Raw genomic sequence first — 15,829 nt, 5'->3', positions numbered from 1 at the left:
CTCTGAGCATTATAAGCAAGGGGGAGACCAGAGGGGTCAGGCCAGACACAAGTTTAGAGGGTTTGAAGAGAGGGTGACATTGTTCCAGCTGTTTGTGGAGAACAGAAGGGACAAGAGTGAAGCTGGGAAACCAGTTAGCTGCAGGAGTTGAGGTGAAAGAACAAGGGACTTGGATAGCAGTGGTGGTGATGGAAGAAAAGATGGAGTTAAGATTTCAGCATGAAACTGCCCGATTTTGAAAACTCACAGCATTTTAGTTTAAAAGCACTTTTCATACTTCAACTTTAAAAAAAAGTTTTTTTAAGTACTTCTCAGCTATTGGCTATGAAGAGTAAAATTAGAAGATTCATCGTATCAATGCTTTCAGACTAGGTTTTAACACATCCTTCTAATATTAATAAATATTAATAAATACGGTGTATTATATTCAGTGATTTTCGTGTTAAACTATTCTAGCATTTCTGGAATAAATCCACTTGGTAATAATGTGTAGTCCTTTTTATATGTTCCTGGATTTAATTTGCTTATATTTTGTTGAGGATTTTTGCATTTATATTCATAATGGATATTGGTCTGTAGTTTCACTTTTTAATAATGTGTTCACCTTGTTTCGGTGTCAGGAGAGTACCAGCCTCACAGAATGAGTCAGGAAATGGTCTCTTTCCTCTTCTATTTTTTTGGAAGAGTTTGTGAAGGATTGGTATTAGTTCTTACTTATTTTTTTATTTTTTTAAGTTTATTTATTTATTTTAAGAGAGAGAATGAGGGAAGGGCACAGAAAAGGGATTGAGAGAGAATCCCAAGCAGGCTCTTCACTGAGAGCACAGAGCCCGATGCGGTGCTCAGACCCATGAACTGTGAGATCATGACCTGAGCCAAAACCGAGAGTCGGATGCTTAAGTGACTGAGCCACCCAGGCTCCCCAGTTCTTTAAATGTCTTAGAAAATTTTAATAGTGGGAAGCTTCAGATAGGAAATTTCTATCCAAAACCAAATTCCAAGGAAATTGCTCAAAAATGGACATTCTAGACAAGGCTATGAAAGAAAATGTAGTCCTTTTTTTTTTTTTTTTTTTTTTTCCTGTTACATCATTTGATGGTTGTCTTACTTTGAAGCCTGTACCAACATAGTAACAACCTCCTCAACGCAGAGTGGAGGGAATCCCCTAAGGGGAGATCTGGAGTAGGTCAGTCTTTCCTGAGGTAGAAAAAAGAGAAACCTGGAAAGACAAAGAGAATATACTTTGTCCCTGAAAATCTGTAATGTTGCTCAGTTCTTGAGCTGCATTCTCTCCAAATGTCTGTACACTGGGGAACTTAGAATTGCTCCATACTGTCCAGAAATGAGCTCTGATTGTCCTCTACTTCCCCTTTTTCTTTTCCCACAGCTACACAGAGTTTAGACCCCCCCATTCTCCCTATTAGTGGCCCTCTTGTAGTGACATAAGTTTCAGTTCAAACAGTTATCTTTTATTAACACCACACTTCCTGGTAATAAAAGCACTAGTAAAATGAAATAAAGATGAGAGGACTATTGTGAAGTGCAAAGGGAATAAAATTAGAATGTGGGTGAAGCCACAAGTGGTAGAAACCTAAAAGCAGGAAAAAAAATCTTAACAAAGTTAGGTTTTACTTTGCGTCTGCCTTTTTCCCCCATGGGTCATTGTCTGCATAATTCTTTTTTTTCGTCTTCTTTTTTTTTTGACAGCAGCATTCCAGCCTGTCCTCTAAGGCTGTGCCCTCATTCATCTTACCTGTAAGAAATCTTTCCCATCTCAAACTATTTCACACTAGGCTCCAGCCAAACCAGCAGGCCTAAGTGTTTTATACCAGCAGTTTTCTGCTTAATGAGCCCCAAACAGGTTTTTCCTTGTAGTTAACAGCGTTCCATATAACTATGCAAAGAGGATGAAGGCCAGAAGAGGCCTTTGAGGCCGTAGTTGGCTCCAGAGCTGGGACAGATGCCCCTTATCAATGGACAAATTTAAGAAAGTTTTTGATGGGCTAACAGTTCCTCTTCTGTTCCCATTAGTTCCTGACTAGCTCACCGGATCCTTATTCATACTATTTGTATGTCTCCTCCTGAGCCTGTGCTTGCTATTGTCTTCATTTAAATTTAGTTGTGAGTTGTTTCTTATAGATAACTATTTACCTCTTTCTTAGACTTTACATTACATCATCTCAGTATTCTCATGCTTTGTCAGTTCGAATCTTATGTTTCTTCATATCTACTGGATTCCTTACTGCCTGAAGATTCTAGAGGGGGATCTCTATCTGGGTGGTTCATAACAAATAGGAGGCATTTCCACATCCTGTTAGGCTTAAACTCAGAGTTCATATGTGGCTCTTAAGCAGTTTGCTCTTCAGAAAAGTTTGGAATTATGATGGTTGGGGTAGTTCTGTCATTATTAAACGGACTGAATATGGGGCGCCTGGGTCGCTTAATCAGTTAAGTGTCTGAGTCTTGATTTCGGCTCAGGTCATGATCTCACAGTGGTGAGATTGAGCCCTGTGTCAGGCTCTGCGCTGGACGTGGAGTCTGCTTGGGATTCTCTCCCTCCCTCTCTGTGTGTAGGCATGCTCTCTCTCTTGAAAGAATAATAGACTGAATATATGAATATTGTGAAAAGTAAAATTAATCCGAAGCAGAGTTGAATTTCAGTTTCACAGAGCAGATTAACATTAATACCGTGGCTGCTGACTATACCCAGCCAATAACATATTATTTCTAAGTATTATTTGTGGTTTTAGAAATAATTTTGATATTTTGCTTTTATCTTTTAACTGAGAATCTTGATACTCTTGAGAATTTTACAAACACACAAAAATGTAAATGTTACTTTTTGGTGACTCATTCCAAAGAAACTAAAATTATGGTTAAAAGTTGGCCTCGAAAAATCACTGCTTTAAAAAAAGAAAAATGCTATATTGCTACTAAAACAGTTGAACAGAAACAGCTCAGGAAATGGTTAGTAAATAGAAACATAGATTTTATTTTCTTTATATGTTATTATACTATTGTTACTTTATATGTTTATGTTTTTTATCAAATGGCATAACCTCTGATTAGTCAACAAAAGGTTAATACCTATTATTACTCAGCATTGCACTGGGTATCATAAGAGATTTAAATCTTTTCCTATCTTATCCCTGCTACAATGAAATAGAAAAATTAGAAAATTAGAAATTAGAAAATACGGGGTGAAAGAAACTCATAATACTAAAGAATAACATTTATAGAGCACTTAATGTAATGAACTCAGGGCCAGATTATTCATAAGGATGAAGACAACAGAACCAGAGTCAAACACAAGTCTGATCAAAGCAGGTGTTCCTCATCCCCACCTGGAGCACATGGGGGTGCAGCTCGCACAATACTGAGGAAGTATAAGATTTGGGTTGGAGACGAGAGTGGTCAGTACAGTCCTCAGTGGAGGACCTGAGGGGATTTTTTGTTGCTGGTGGGTTTTTCAGTGGGAAAAAAATCTTATTGGAAGAATACAACATGAGACCTCCTCTCAACAAAATTTTAGTTTTCCAATTCAGTGTTGTTAACTGTAGGCACAGCATTGCACAGCACATCTCTGGAACTTAATCATCTTACACAACAAACTTTATTCCTTTTGAACAACTGTGTTTCCCCTTTCCCCCAACACCTGTCAACCACCCTTCTACTCTCTGTTCTTATGAGTCTGACCATTTTAGATAATGCAGTATTTGTCCTTCTGTGACTGGCTTATTTCTGTGACTGGCTTATACTTAGCATAATGACCTCCAGGTTCATCCATGTTGCTGCATATGGCAGGATTTCCTTCTTTTTTGAAGTTGAACAATATTCCATTGTATGTAAATACAGCATTGTTGTTTAATCGTTCATCTGTTGATGGGCATTTAGGTTGCTTAGCTACTGTAAACTAGGCTGCAGTGAATGTGGGAGGATATATATTTCTTTGAGGTCCTGATTTGTTATCAAAAACAAAAAACGAGATAACAAGTGTTGGTGTTGGTGAGGATGTAGAGAACTCTTGTGTACTGTTGGTGGGAATGCAAACTGGTAGCAGCCACTGTGGAAACCGTATGGAGGCTCCTCAAAAAAATTAAAAATAGAACTACCACATGATCTAGCAACTCTGCCTCTTGGTATATACTCAAAGGAGGGCTTGGGTTTTGAATTGGAAGGTGGCGGGAACACAGATCTAAGTGAGAGAAAATTTCAGATAAACAGTGATGTCCATAAAAGAACTGCCGTGAGGAACACTCTGGGAAATTAGAGCAGCGTGGTGTCCATTGATTAAACAGCAGAATCTTTGACCATACAGGACACATAACTTCAGTTCTGCTCTAAGCAGCTAAAGGTTGTATCTTGTTTTTCATTTGCTCACGCAAGAAATTTGATATCAAGTGTAAGATTTGCAAAATGTTACTACATTTCATACTAGCTGGGTGATAGTGGAAAGGTAAAAGAAACTGCTGACAGTGGCTAGTTTGAGACAGAAGAATTAGGAGTCAGAAGGAAAGGATAGATTGCACTTTTTGTTTCCTAACTTTCTGTACAGTTTGCAAGTTTTTCTTTCTGTTTCCTACACTGTTCCATAGTGTATTTGTAAGATACCCAGTTTCACCGTGACTTACCATTGTGGAAAAAAAAAAAAAAGACGAAACTTTTATTTACTTTATTGATGCCTTTTGGCTGAGCTATCTCTTTTTAATTGACACAGTATATATCTTTTTTTTAATTGACAAATTATTCCACATATTTCTCTTTTACAGATACCCAGGTGTTCTTTCTGATATCCAGGAGGAGAAAAGCATTAAGTACAAATTTGAAGTATATGAGAAGAACAATTAATGTGAAGGTGTTTTCTGGTTTATTTCAAGTTAGTTGTTCCCCCTCCCCTCCAATTACATATTTTTTTTAATATTAGAAAAAAAGACTTTTGTGACTTTAGGTCAACGGCTAATTATTTGTAAGCAATGAAATTTTATAAATTAATCTTAAGTAGACTATAGTTAAGATTAGTCTTAACTATTCCATATCAGGTGACCATTTATGAAACCTTTTTTGCTGTAGCTGTATGATGCCCATCAAGGACCAGCACCTGCCTACAGTAGCATATCTTTCAAAAACCAAAGTTGAAAAAATTCCCTGAGAGCATGAGTTGAAACCAGGACCTACAGAGATAGAACTAGACAGATTTGTCCAAAGGTCAGACATGGATTATAAACAGAAGAGATAGAACTCAGATATTAAAAGAAAATTAAATCAAAATAGAGACTTTGAATTCTCTATGCATTTCATTCACTCTTCTCAAAAAAGGTTCTGTTCACTCAGGCAATCAGTAAGTTGAGGGAACTCTGGTGTATTCCATTGGGATAGTAAAGAGGCAGGTAGGACACTGTCTTTTTGAAGGTTAAAAGGAAAGGTCTGAGACCTCTAAAAACTCTGCCTCTGATCTTCTGTGGGATTCCATGGATGTTACAATGATAGAAGAATAAAGTTGTTCTTTACAAAAAAGAGTGATTTAAAACAAGCATATGGCTAAAATTAGAAATTAAAAAGGTAGTGAAATGAAACTAGACAACGCAAGAAACCAAAATTATGAGGTTGGAAACAAAATTAAACTTCACTTAATTAAAAGGTGAAAATTAAAACATGTTTTCCTACCACGTTAGCAAAGATTTGGATTTGTTAGGTATCCAAAGAAAGGGCATTTTTTGCCTTGTAAATTAATACAACTTTTTTAGAGTTTAAGTTAACAATATCAATTAAAATTTAAAATATTCTGGGTTTGGACCCAGAGCTGAGTTTCTACTTCTAAATATTAATCCTGAACAACAAAGAGATAGACCCAAGAGAATTTGTTGCACTGAGAATTTTTTCCAACTTGGAAACAGGGATACCTGGGTGGCTCATCCGGGTAAGCATCAGACTCTTGATCTCAACTCAGGTCATGATCTCACAGTTCATGAGATCAAGCCACGTCGGATTCTGCACCGACAGCACAGAGCCTGCTTAAGATTCTCTCTCTCCTCTGCACTGCTCCCCTTGCCAACTCACACACGTGCACTCTCTCTCTCAAAATAAATAAACTTAAAAAATAAAACTTGGAAACAGCCCAAATGACAATCAATAAAGAAATAACCAACCAATATGTCTGTAGAATTTAATATTGTCTGTAACAGTTAAAAAGAATGAGGTACTGACAGAAAAATGCCAAAGACTGTTAAATAAAAGAAGCGAATTGTGTATCATACCTAAAAAATTTACTGATGGTATATAGTACGTGTAGGAAAATGTATGCTGAAACTGTCGACAGTATCAGAGTTGAGAATGTTATTTTATGAATTAGGTATGCCTATTGTAATTAGATTTTTTTAAGTATTATGTGCTTGATTTCATGAACAATTAACATAATAATTGAGCCCCTTATGTTCAGCTGTAAAATTAGAATATAGAAATCAAGAGTATAAAGGAATTTACTAAAATCTTCCAGAGGGGGGAAAAAAAAAAACCAAACATCACAGACAAGAAAAGGAATCAATACTGCATGAGACTTACAATCCTTAAGAAAACAGTGGAGCTTTCTGCAAGGAACATAATCAGCAAACTATTAGTACAGGTATCTAGAATTTTTAGGACTCAGATACTTAGAAAGAAGCAAGCCATCTTGAGAAGAGGAAACCCAAATAGCCAATAAATACATGCAAAGATAAATATTCCCACTGGTAACTGAGGAAATGCAAATTAAAACTGCAGTAAGGTACCATCCCACATACTCAGATGTGGCATTCTCACCAACACTTGACATTGTCAGCCTTTTACCATGTTTGTTGGCAACATTTATTCAGGATGAAGAAGCACATACCCTTCGACCTAACAGTTGTACTCATGGATAAATACCAAGAGAAATCCTTCTATGTTGCTATCTAGAAATTTGCAAAAGAATGTAGCAGCAACCCAAAAGGACTAAAGGACTTAAGTCTGGTAACTGTTTGGGGACAATATGAGAGGAAAAGTGGGGATAGCTGTCTAACTGCCAAATCCTCATTGACCTATCAGGAAATCACTAATATGTAAAGTAACAAATCAAGATGTGATCAATATTTGAGAAAAAACAACAGAAGAAACTGTTAAAAGCCATTAATCTGGAGAGTTGGGAGGGTGTGGGGCAGGAGACTGCTCAGGTTTTTTATAAACTTTAAGAAGCTAAAAATAATATACATTAATACATGCATTCATTTGAAAAATGACCAAAATAGTTAACTGGAGGAAAGAAACCAACATGAACATAACTACCAGAAGGAAAAGCTAAGAGGATGAAAATGCTTGCCAATGAAAAGGACATTTGAGGTTGGGGGGAGAGAGCAGGAGACTACTGTTTTCACCGCAAGACTTTTGGGATCTTGATTTTATTTAACCATTTTCATGTATTTAGTAAAAATTCTTCCTTAATAAGTTGCTAGTTTGTAAGTGCTGACCTCCTGATACTCCTTGAACACCTCACATAAAATTTCAGACTCTTAATGGCAATTTATCCCCAGAGTCCACTTAAAAATGTAAAGAAGAAAACATAATTAGCCAAGGGTCACACAAAATTCCAAAGACCGATTGCTAGAAAACCATCAGGCTTTCTCTCGTGGTGCCTGGTTTGTTCATTTTCAAGACAAATGCAAGTCTTCCTTTTTCCACATTGATTTATAAAACAGCACTGTCAAGTGTTGATAATTGGAGGCTAAAATGTAAATAATAAAACATGAACATGTGTTCTAAATATTCAGGTTAGCCCATTTTATGTTTCTGTGAGGTTGAAATTATGTAACATACCCACGTCCTAATAAATGTTTCTCAAAATGTCCTCCCTAGTACACCTGTATGAGGGATGGGTCCCAGAATCTGCAGAGTAAACAACACCCCCAGATGATTCTAAAGTGTATCCAAGGATGTAAATCACTGAGTTAGAGTGCTTATGCCCTCCAAGGGGAAAAAAAAAAACAAAAAAAGCCCCTGAAACTTTATTTCCTATCTCTAGGACATCTGAATAAAGCAAAATAGAAAAATGAGCAAATTGTAAATCAACATGTATGAGATTGGAGAAAGTAAAATTGTAAAGGTTAGAACGATGTGTTGCTGATCTATATTAAGAACTAGATTTTCATTAAATATGTAATAAAAATACATATGAAAGTAATATCAGTAGCTCAAAGAGATACATAGTAAGTAAACACAGGAACAGATGTCCCTTTAACAAGATGCTTTATATATATATTTGGTAAACTAAAAACTGCAGCAAATGACCTATAGGCAACATGACTTTGTGAGGGAAAAGTCGGCTGGCCAGCTGCCGAAAGGGTTCTGAAAAATAGTGATTTCTGAAAGATTGACACTTGTGAACAAGGATGTTCCAGTTAGGACAAAAAAGAAATATATCACTAAATGAGTATCAGGAGTAGAATTAGAGACTCTTAACGAAAAGGTATTGGTCATAAAAGGGATAGAGCTTCTGGCTAAACACAGAGGAAAGAAGCCCTACAATCTATGTGAAGTTGGGCTTTTCCTGGGGCAAAAATGAAATTGCATTGCCGACCATTTCTAATTATTTGGTCCTGCCCTTTCTGTTCCCCAGGAGACCTCAAGGGGACCGGGAAGTTTTTCTGTCTGTACATTGACATTTCTTTATTCTCTAAATCTCTTTACTCTTGGAACAAAGGAACAAACCACACTGGGGTGTGTGTGTGTGTGTGTGTGTGTGTGTGTGTGTGTGTGTGTGTGTTTTAAGTTTGTATAATTTCGAGAGAAAGGGAATCCCAAGTAGACTCCGCGCTGACAGCACAAATCTTGACGTGGGACTTGATCTCAAGAGCCCTGAGATCATGACCTGAGCCGATGCTCAACCAACTGAGCCACCCAGGCACCCCTGTTGTGTGGTATTTTCAAATAACTTTGCAGTCAGTAATTAAACTAGATGTGAAACTTAGTACTGGAGGACATGTTTTAGGTAGTCTGTACTTCTTTGCCCCAGGACCATCGGACACAAACACCCTGAAGGAATAGAGGGTTAGGCTGTAAGGGGGGAAGACTTGATGATGCCGGAGCTCAGGAAAAAGTGTAGAAAATAGAGAAGAGAATTTCTGCTGCACCTACTACACAAAATTATTTGGGAAGGCATCCTGAATGACGCCTTTTTTGGAGCCCCTGGTCATAGCACCTGCAAAGGGCCAATGTTTGCCTGCAGGTTTTTTTATTACCAGTCCTCTTTGATAGGTGAATTATCAAATCTTAAGCTCAAGGGTTTTCCCGTAGTATTTTATTATGAACTATTTCAAGCACACAGAGAAGCTGAATTATACATTAAGCACCCATTCTTATCCATCACCTAGATTCTGTCATTGTTAACACTGCTATCTCTGCTTTACCACATATTTAGCCATCCATCCATCCATCCATCAGTCATTCTTATATTTTGATACATTTCCAAGTAAGTTTAGATCTCAGGATGTTTCATCCTTAGATTCTTAAGCTTGTATGTCATTAACCACAGTTCAAAATTTGTTTACTTTTGGGGGGAAGGGTAAAATCTATATGGAGAAATGCAGATCTTAAGTGTAGCATTTTATAGGTTTTAGTAAATCCATGTGTCTTCATGACCCAAACCTCTGTCCATCACCCCGGAAAACTCCTTCATACCCCTTCCCGATAGCAAGCACTATTCTGGGGCTTTTTTCCCTCATTTTAGATTATTTTTGCCTGTTTCTGAACTTCATATGAATGGAATCATACAGGATGTCTGACTTATTTCACTCAGCACCATTTATGTGAGAGTCACCCATGCTGTTACATGTGTCACTGGTTTGTTCCTTTTTATAACTTTGTAGTGTCCACTGTATGGCCACACCACCATCTGTTTATCCTTTTTCCTATTGATAGACATGTGGACTCTTCTGAAGTGGGATTTGAGTTGGTATTGAAGGATCTAGAGAGATGGTGACTGACGGTCAGGAGGAAGGCAGATATATGCTCTCGGCAGAGGAAAAACCATGAAGAAACTTCATCTCCAGATTCCAAAACCCAGCACAAGGCCTTACCAAGGAAGGGCAGGTGTCATCAGGCCCCAGGTCCATCCAGCGGCAAGCACCTACTTCACCTACTTCACCTCACTTCGCCAATCTGTTCTCTTTCATAACCATGTCTAGTTCAGGTCTTTATTTGCTCTCACTTGGACTGTTGGGGTAATCTAAATTGGTGGTTTTCAATCCAAATAAACTATGATAAACATGGCCAACAAATAGTCTCTGAACTGCACCTCTTTTTATGCCGCCGTCTCCCCTTCATGCTGACCCAACTAAGACCAAACTCCACCTTGGCCTTTATGGTCTTCTCCAGATGGCAATGATCAATCTTCCCAGACTTACTGTCTAAAATTTCTACTCCCTCCATGTCACACACAAGCCACCCGCAGCTCCTCACAAGTCCCCACATAGAGCCAAGCTTTGCCACACACACCCCTTCCTTATGCAGTTCTCTCTCCGTATAATGGCTCCATCCCTGTATCGTCGAGTGTAAATCATATGTGTTCCTCAGAGTCCTGTCCAAATTCAGAGGGTTCCCTCTTTCATGAAGCCTTCCTTCTCACCCTCCTCTGAATCACCCAGTGCTACCTATCTCTGTTAAAGCACTTAACCGCAGCTTGCCTAACAGCTGTTTGTTATTCTCATCTCTCTTTTATCAATTAGGAGTGTCTTCAGCTGCAAGTACCAGCAAGTCCAGTTAACAGTGGGGTAAACAAATTTGGATTTACTGGCTCTGTGATTCTCTGGGGTTTTCCCTCAAGATTTCAAAATGACTACTACTGCTTCAGAAATCAAGCCATGTTCACAGCAGGAGGAAGAGAGGAAGTGAGAAATGTCAGGCACATATTTCCCTTTCATCAGGAAAGCAAAACCTGTCCCAAATCCTCCTAGCACTTGAGTCTAATTCTACTAATGCACATCAGAATTCAGGATCTCTGCCTTAAAATGAATCTTGACCTGTCACCTATCATTTTGTTCCCCACCACCCCAACAAAATCAAAGTTCTCCTGGCAAGGAAGAAAGGAGGATGAATATGAGAATACAATTAACAGGTTTGCTTGTTCAGCTATGCCAGACTGCCAGCTGTTTCCAGGCAGAAACTATCTTACTCACCTTTGTCTCCCCTCAAGATGTCTAGCATCTTCAAAATGTTGATAGATAGAATCTTGCAATCTGGAATTGAAATGTCACATTTAATTTCTATCATATAGTCAATCTTATTATAATAAATTCTATGTGGCATCCACATTTGGGGTTGATTTGGCATTTCATTATATTAGCCACATGGCTATAAATTACATTCCCAGTCAATAGATGAAAACAAACTTGATGTGAGCTTTCTCTACAGTACATGAAAAGTGAAAAGCAATGCTAGCCACTTCCTCTGTTGGTTAAGGATTTACTACCTTAGCAGATAAACCCCAAATCTCAATGACTTAACACCATGGAAGCTTATTTCTTGCTCAAATAAAGTGCAACACAGGTGTTTCTGACCAGTAGGCAGCTCTCCAGGTGGAGATTCAGGGATTCAGACTCCCTCCACCTTGGAGATTCTATCTTCAACTAGGGATTTCCAAGGTTGTTGCTAAAAAGGAAAGAGTACAGAAGATCACATGTGGGAGGTCTGGCAGGGCAAGCTTTGAAGGGACACGTACCACTTTCCTCCACAGTCCTCTGGCCAAAACTTTGTCACATAATCACACACTAATGCCAGGAGGCTGCAAAATGTAGGCTAGCTGTGGACCAGAGGGAAGAGGAAACAGGTTCGGTGAACCTAGCACCAGACTCTGCCACATCCGTAAAGGGAAAGAGACAGATACCAGACTCACAACTTGACTGCTGCTTCTCCTGATTGTTCTTTTTTTTCTATTTCTTCTCTTTCTTTCCTTTTTTCCCTTGTAAAGGATCTAGTTAATTCCTTTTTTTTTTAATTGAAGTATAGATGACACCCAATGTTACATTAGTTCCAGGTGTACCACATAGTGATTCCACAAGTTTATATATTATGCTTTGCTCACCACAAGTGTAGTTACCATCTGTCACTATAAAATGCTACTACGATACTGGTGACTATGTTCCCTATGCTGCACCTTTTATCCCTGTGACTTACTCATTCCATAACTGGAAGCCTGATCTCCCAGTCTTCTTCACCCATTTTGCCCATTCCCCTACATCCTTCCCCTCTGGCAACCATCAGTTTGTTTTCTGTATTTACAGGTCTGTTTTTGCTTGTTATTTATTCATTTGTTTTGTTTTGTTTAGATTCCATATATAAGTGACATCATATAGTATTTGTCTTTTTTGACTTATTTCACTTAGCATAAAAGCTTCTAGGTCCATCCATGTTGTCTCAAATGACAAGATCTCATTTTTTATGGCTGAGTAATATTTCTCTCTCTCTCTCTCTCTCTCCCCCCCCCCCTCTCTCTCTCTCTCTCCCTCTCTCTTGCTCTGTGTGTGTGTGTGTGTGTGTGTGTGTGCATGCGCGTGCACCACTTTTCTTTATCCATTCGTCTACAGATGGACGCTTGGGTTGCTTCCATATCTTGGCTATTATAAATAATGTAATACACATGAGGTACATATATCTTTCTGAGTTTTCTATTTTTTTAAGCTTTGTTCTGAGGTTAAGAGATTTGGGTGGATGGTTTGAAAATGCATCTTGCTTCTAGTGAGGCTCCCTGAAGTGTTTGAACCCAGAAGACTAAAAGGCGTTAAGGCTAATTGTTCTTTAATGGTTGTGAGAAATATAAGCAGGGTTCAGGTCTTAGAAAAGAACTCCTTATTTTAGGAAAGTGACTCATTCATGGGCAGAGACTAAATGTCTTTTGTAAAGAATGGAACAATTAAGACCACCCTTTGCACAGGTATATAATTTTATTATTTACGGGCTTTTTTTAACATTACACATTGGGCTTGGATTTTAGTTTTTATATTACCTATATTCTCATTGCCTATGTCATTATATTTAGTAAAAAGTGTTCTTCTGTTAAGAGGTATATTCTTATTTGGTTTTTCCATCTAGAATAGGAAGCCTGTCCTTCCCCAATAGGCCATAAGTGGCACAGACTTGTCTACATTCTCTCCTCAAAATGTACTCCTGGAAGGTCTTTGTTCCTAACTGTGAGTGGGAAGGGGGTCTGATGCCCACAGGCCTTCAGCTGGTAACTGCTTCTTGCTGGCCCTCACGCCACCCAGAGTTTGCTGGTGTACATCCCCAGGGAGCCTGACCACCCATCTTTCTCACCTCCTACCTCTACAGCACTTTGTGACATTTGGGTTGAAATCAAGAATGTTATCAATTCACTTAGTATAGACTCAGGGGGGCAGAAAGCAGGCTCATCCATATTGATTGGTACTGAATTTCCAGCTTAAAATTTTCAGCTATTACATCAAGTGCATACATGTCATTGAGTATTGGTCCGGATTTTCCCTAGAGAAACAATAAGAAATACATACTAAGAGATTAATTTTAGAGAATTGACTCATGCAGTTGTGAGGGCAGGCCAGCAGGCTGGAAATTCAGCCAGAAGTTGATATTGAAATCTTGAGACCATTTCTTTTCTGGAAAAGCCTTGCTTTTGATTAGATTAGGCCAGTTGTCAAGGGTGATATCCTTTACTTAAGGTCAACTGATTGTAGGTGTTGACTATATCTATAAAATACCTTCAGAGCAACACCTAGATCTGTGTTTGATTAAATCACCATGTACTATAGCCTGGCCAAGTTAACACAGAAAACAAACCCTCACAGTAATGAAAGTGACCGAAAAAGATATTGTGCTATATGCCTCCTAGGAGTTGTTTCCTTTTCACATCAGAAAGTTTTTTGAAAAAAGGCAACAGTCTCTTAAGCACTAAATGTCACATTTGGGGGTCTATCAGGATGCTTTTTTTAAAGAATCTGTAGTTCAGTCTAAGCCGAATGTCAACCCCAGTGGTAGTTTTTTTATTTATAATTGAATCCTAATTGTCTCCTTCTCCATAGTTAATGATTTTTCAAGCTTAGATTAAAACTGAAAGGTGAATGTTGGGATGAGCACTGGGTGTTGTACGTAAGCCAATTTGACAATAAATTTTAATAATAATAATAAAAAAAACCACTGAAGGGTGAAGTCTAACCTTTAAAATGGTCTCCCTCATGCTCCTGAAAATACAGCTCCAATAGGACATCTCCCTCTTGTTTTTTATCAGCGCCTCCAGATATCTGCAGCTTCAAACAGCCTTTCTTTGGAAAATCAAATCTGAAAATATTCAAAGTGCTGGCCTTCAGCTCTGCAGACTTTTGACAACGTACATTAAGTGCAATTTCTCAAAATCTGTTTCTTTTCATAGCCTGTGGCTTGCGAGTGATTTCTGGGAAATGTTGATTATAAGATAAGCTCTTTTCAGTCAGTTTCAAAAGGTGACACCCAGGTAGGTAATCGTTAAGTAGAGGCATCTCTGCAGAGAAATGAGGGAGTGAGCCAGCCCCTCTGAGTCCACCGTTGTCATTGCGGGGAGTTGTGAACCTACCCATTCAGCGCTTGAAAAGCAGTGCCTGCCGGGAGCACTGGAGAGCCGGCTGCCCTCACAAGCAGCTGCGTGGGGGACAACGAGGGGAGCTGCAACATTGTGTACGTTAACTTTTCAATGCAATTTCTAAAGCCAGGGAAGAGGGCAGGAAAACATCCAGGCTTTGTCACGAGCCAGCCCTTAGATCCGTCCTTGAGTCATTCTGCTAAGTAGAACCGGGTAATTGTCTCACTGGAGACCCGCAGAAACAGCTCGTGGGAAAGAAAGATTTGCACCTGGAATATATTCATTAGCTCGCGTGTCAAAAGCCACACATCGATAGAAACCAAAATCTTGGCATTCTTTGCAGGCAGCCTTGAAACTTGAAGGGCAGAAGCCACGTGCTCAAGTGGCCACCTGTCTTCCTCTTTTGGCCCCACCTGCCCAGCAAGCCTGGTGGCAGGTGGTGGAGGGGGCGACCAGAACTCCTGGGGATCTGTGTTGAAAGAGCAGAGAAGGCAGACGCCTTGAACAAATAAGTACTCCGTTAAAGGCCTGTTTTCAGTTTCTTGGGACCCTCGAACTGGTCGAGCTTAAATTGAGAGGGGATTTGGTTTGCCTCAATGGCTGTTTCCTCCCACTCATAGTCACGAAGATAGCTTTTTTCATTGTCATTAAAATACATTTAATATACACCATTTTTGCATTGCCTTCTGCTAAAATTTGCACAAAGATAATGTCCCTAAGCCCTGGAAAAGTAGAAAGAGCACTGGACTCAGAAGCCTGGGTTTCAATTCTGGGTCCATGTAGGGACATTTATTAAAAACCTTAGCTGCAAGGCATAAGTAACCCTCCTGGAATTACCTTGGGTGATTGGGTGGGACAGAGTGTTGACTACAAAGACATACACACATTGAAATGGGAATGTGAAGGCTACTGGGAAAGGGGGCGGGAGGGGGTGGCTCTGCTGGTTGCCAGGTGTGGTCTCTTTCCTGCTGTGTCTGATTTGCATTGTGTGCCCCTCATAACTCCAGCCTATCACCTCCCACTACTGAGTCCTCATCGTCTCTGTTTCCTTTTTTAATATATTTTATTTTTAGGTATCTCTGCACCCAATGTGGGGCTCGAACTGAATACCCTGAGATCAAGAGTCACCTGCTCCTCTGACTGAGCCAGCCAGGTACCCCTCTTCTGTTACTTAATTCAGATTCTCAAGCAGTAACATGATTGTTTGAACTTACCTTTAAAAAAATTTTTTTACACTTATTT

At 39.1% G+C, this 15,829-nt stretch overlaps 1 protein-coding gene and 1 long non-coding RNA gene across 7 annotated transcripts in view; one reads left to right on the top strand and one right to left on the bottom strand.

Moving 5' to 3' along the window:
* DHFR (dihydrofolate reductase) overlaps positions 1-10,283 on the top strand; it is a 24,115-nt gene extending 13,832 nt beyond the window's left edge. For 2 of the 6 annotated variants that reach the window (XM_045062660.1, XR_890564.3), the window contains 2 exons: positions 4,770-4,855; positions 9,925-10,283. In XM_045062660.1, coding sequence (XP_044918595.1) covers positions 4,770-4,848 — 79 coding nt within the window. In that variant the 3' untranslated portion in view covers positions 4,849-4,855; positions 9,925-10,283. Of the gene's footprint in view, positions 1-4,769; positions 6,150-9,924 lie in introns of those variants that run through there. The other 4 variants (XM_045062658.1, XR_002160434.2, XM_011284300.3 and 1 more) reach the window with 2 other exon arrangements.
* The window catches only part of LOC123386863, a 27,329-nt gene extending 11,500 nt beyond the window's left edge, over positions 1-15,829 (bottom strand). Inside the window, exons 1-2 of the long non-coding RNA XR_006601299.1 lie at positions 14,189-15,829; positions 11,181-11,240 (exon numbers count right to left, since the gene is read on the bottom strand). This is a non-coding gene — a long non-coding RNA (uncharacterized LOC123386863). The remainder of the gene's footprint in view (positions 1-11,180; positions 11,241-14,188) is intronic.

Source organism: Felis catus, chromosome A1 (assembly GCF_018350175.1).
Source record: "Felis catus isolate Fca126 chromosome A1, F.catus_Fca126_mat1.0, whole genome shotgun sequence".
Lineage (NCBI taxonomy): Eukaryota > Metazoa > Chordata > Mammalia > Carnivora > Felidae > Felis > Felis catus.
The sequence above is the reverse complement of the archived record's forward strand: the minus strand, read 5'-3'. Positions and strand labels throughout refer to the sequence as shown.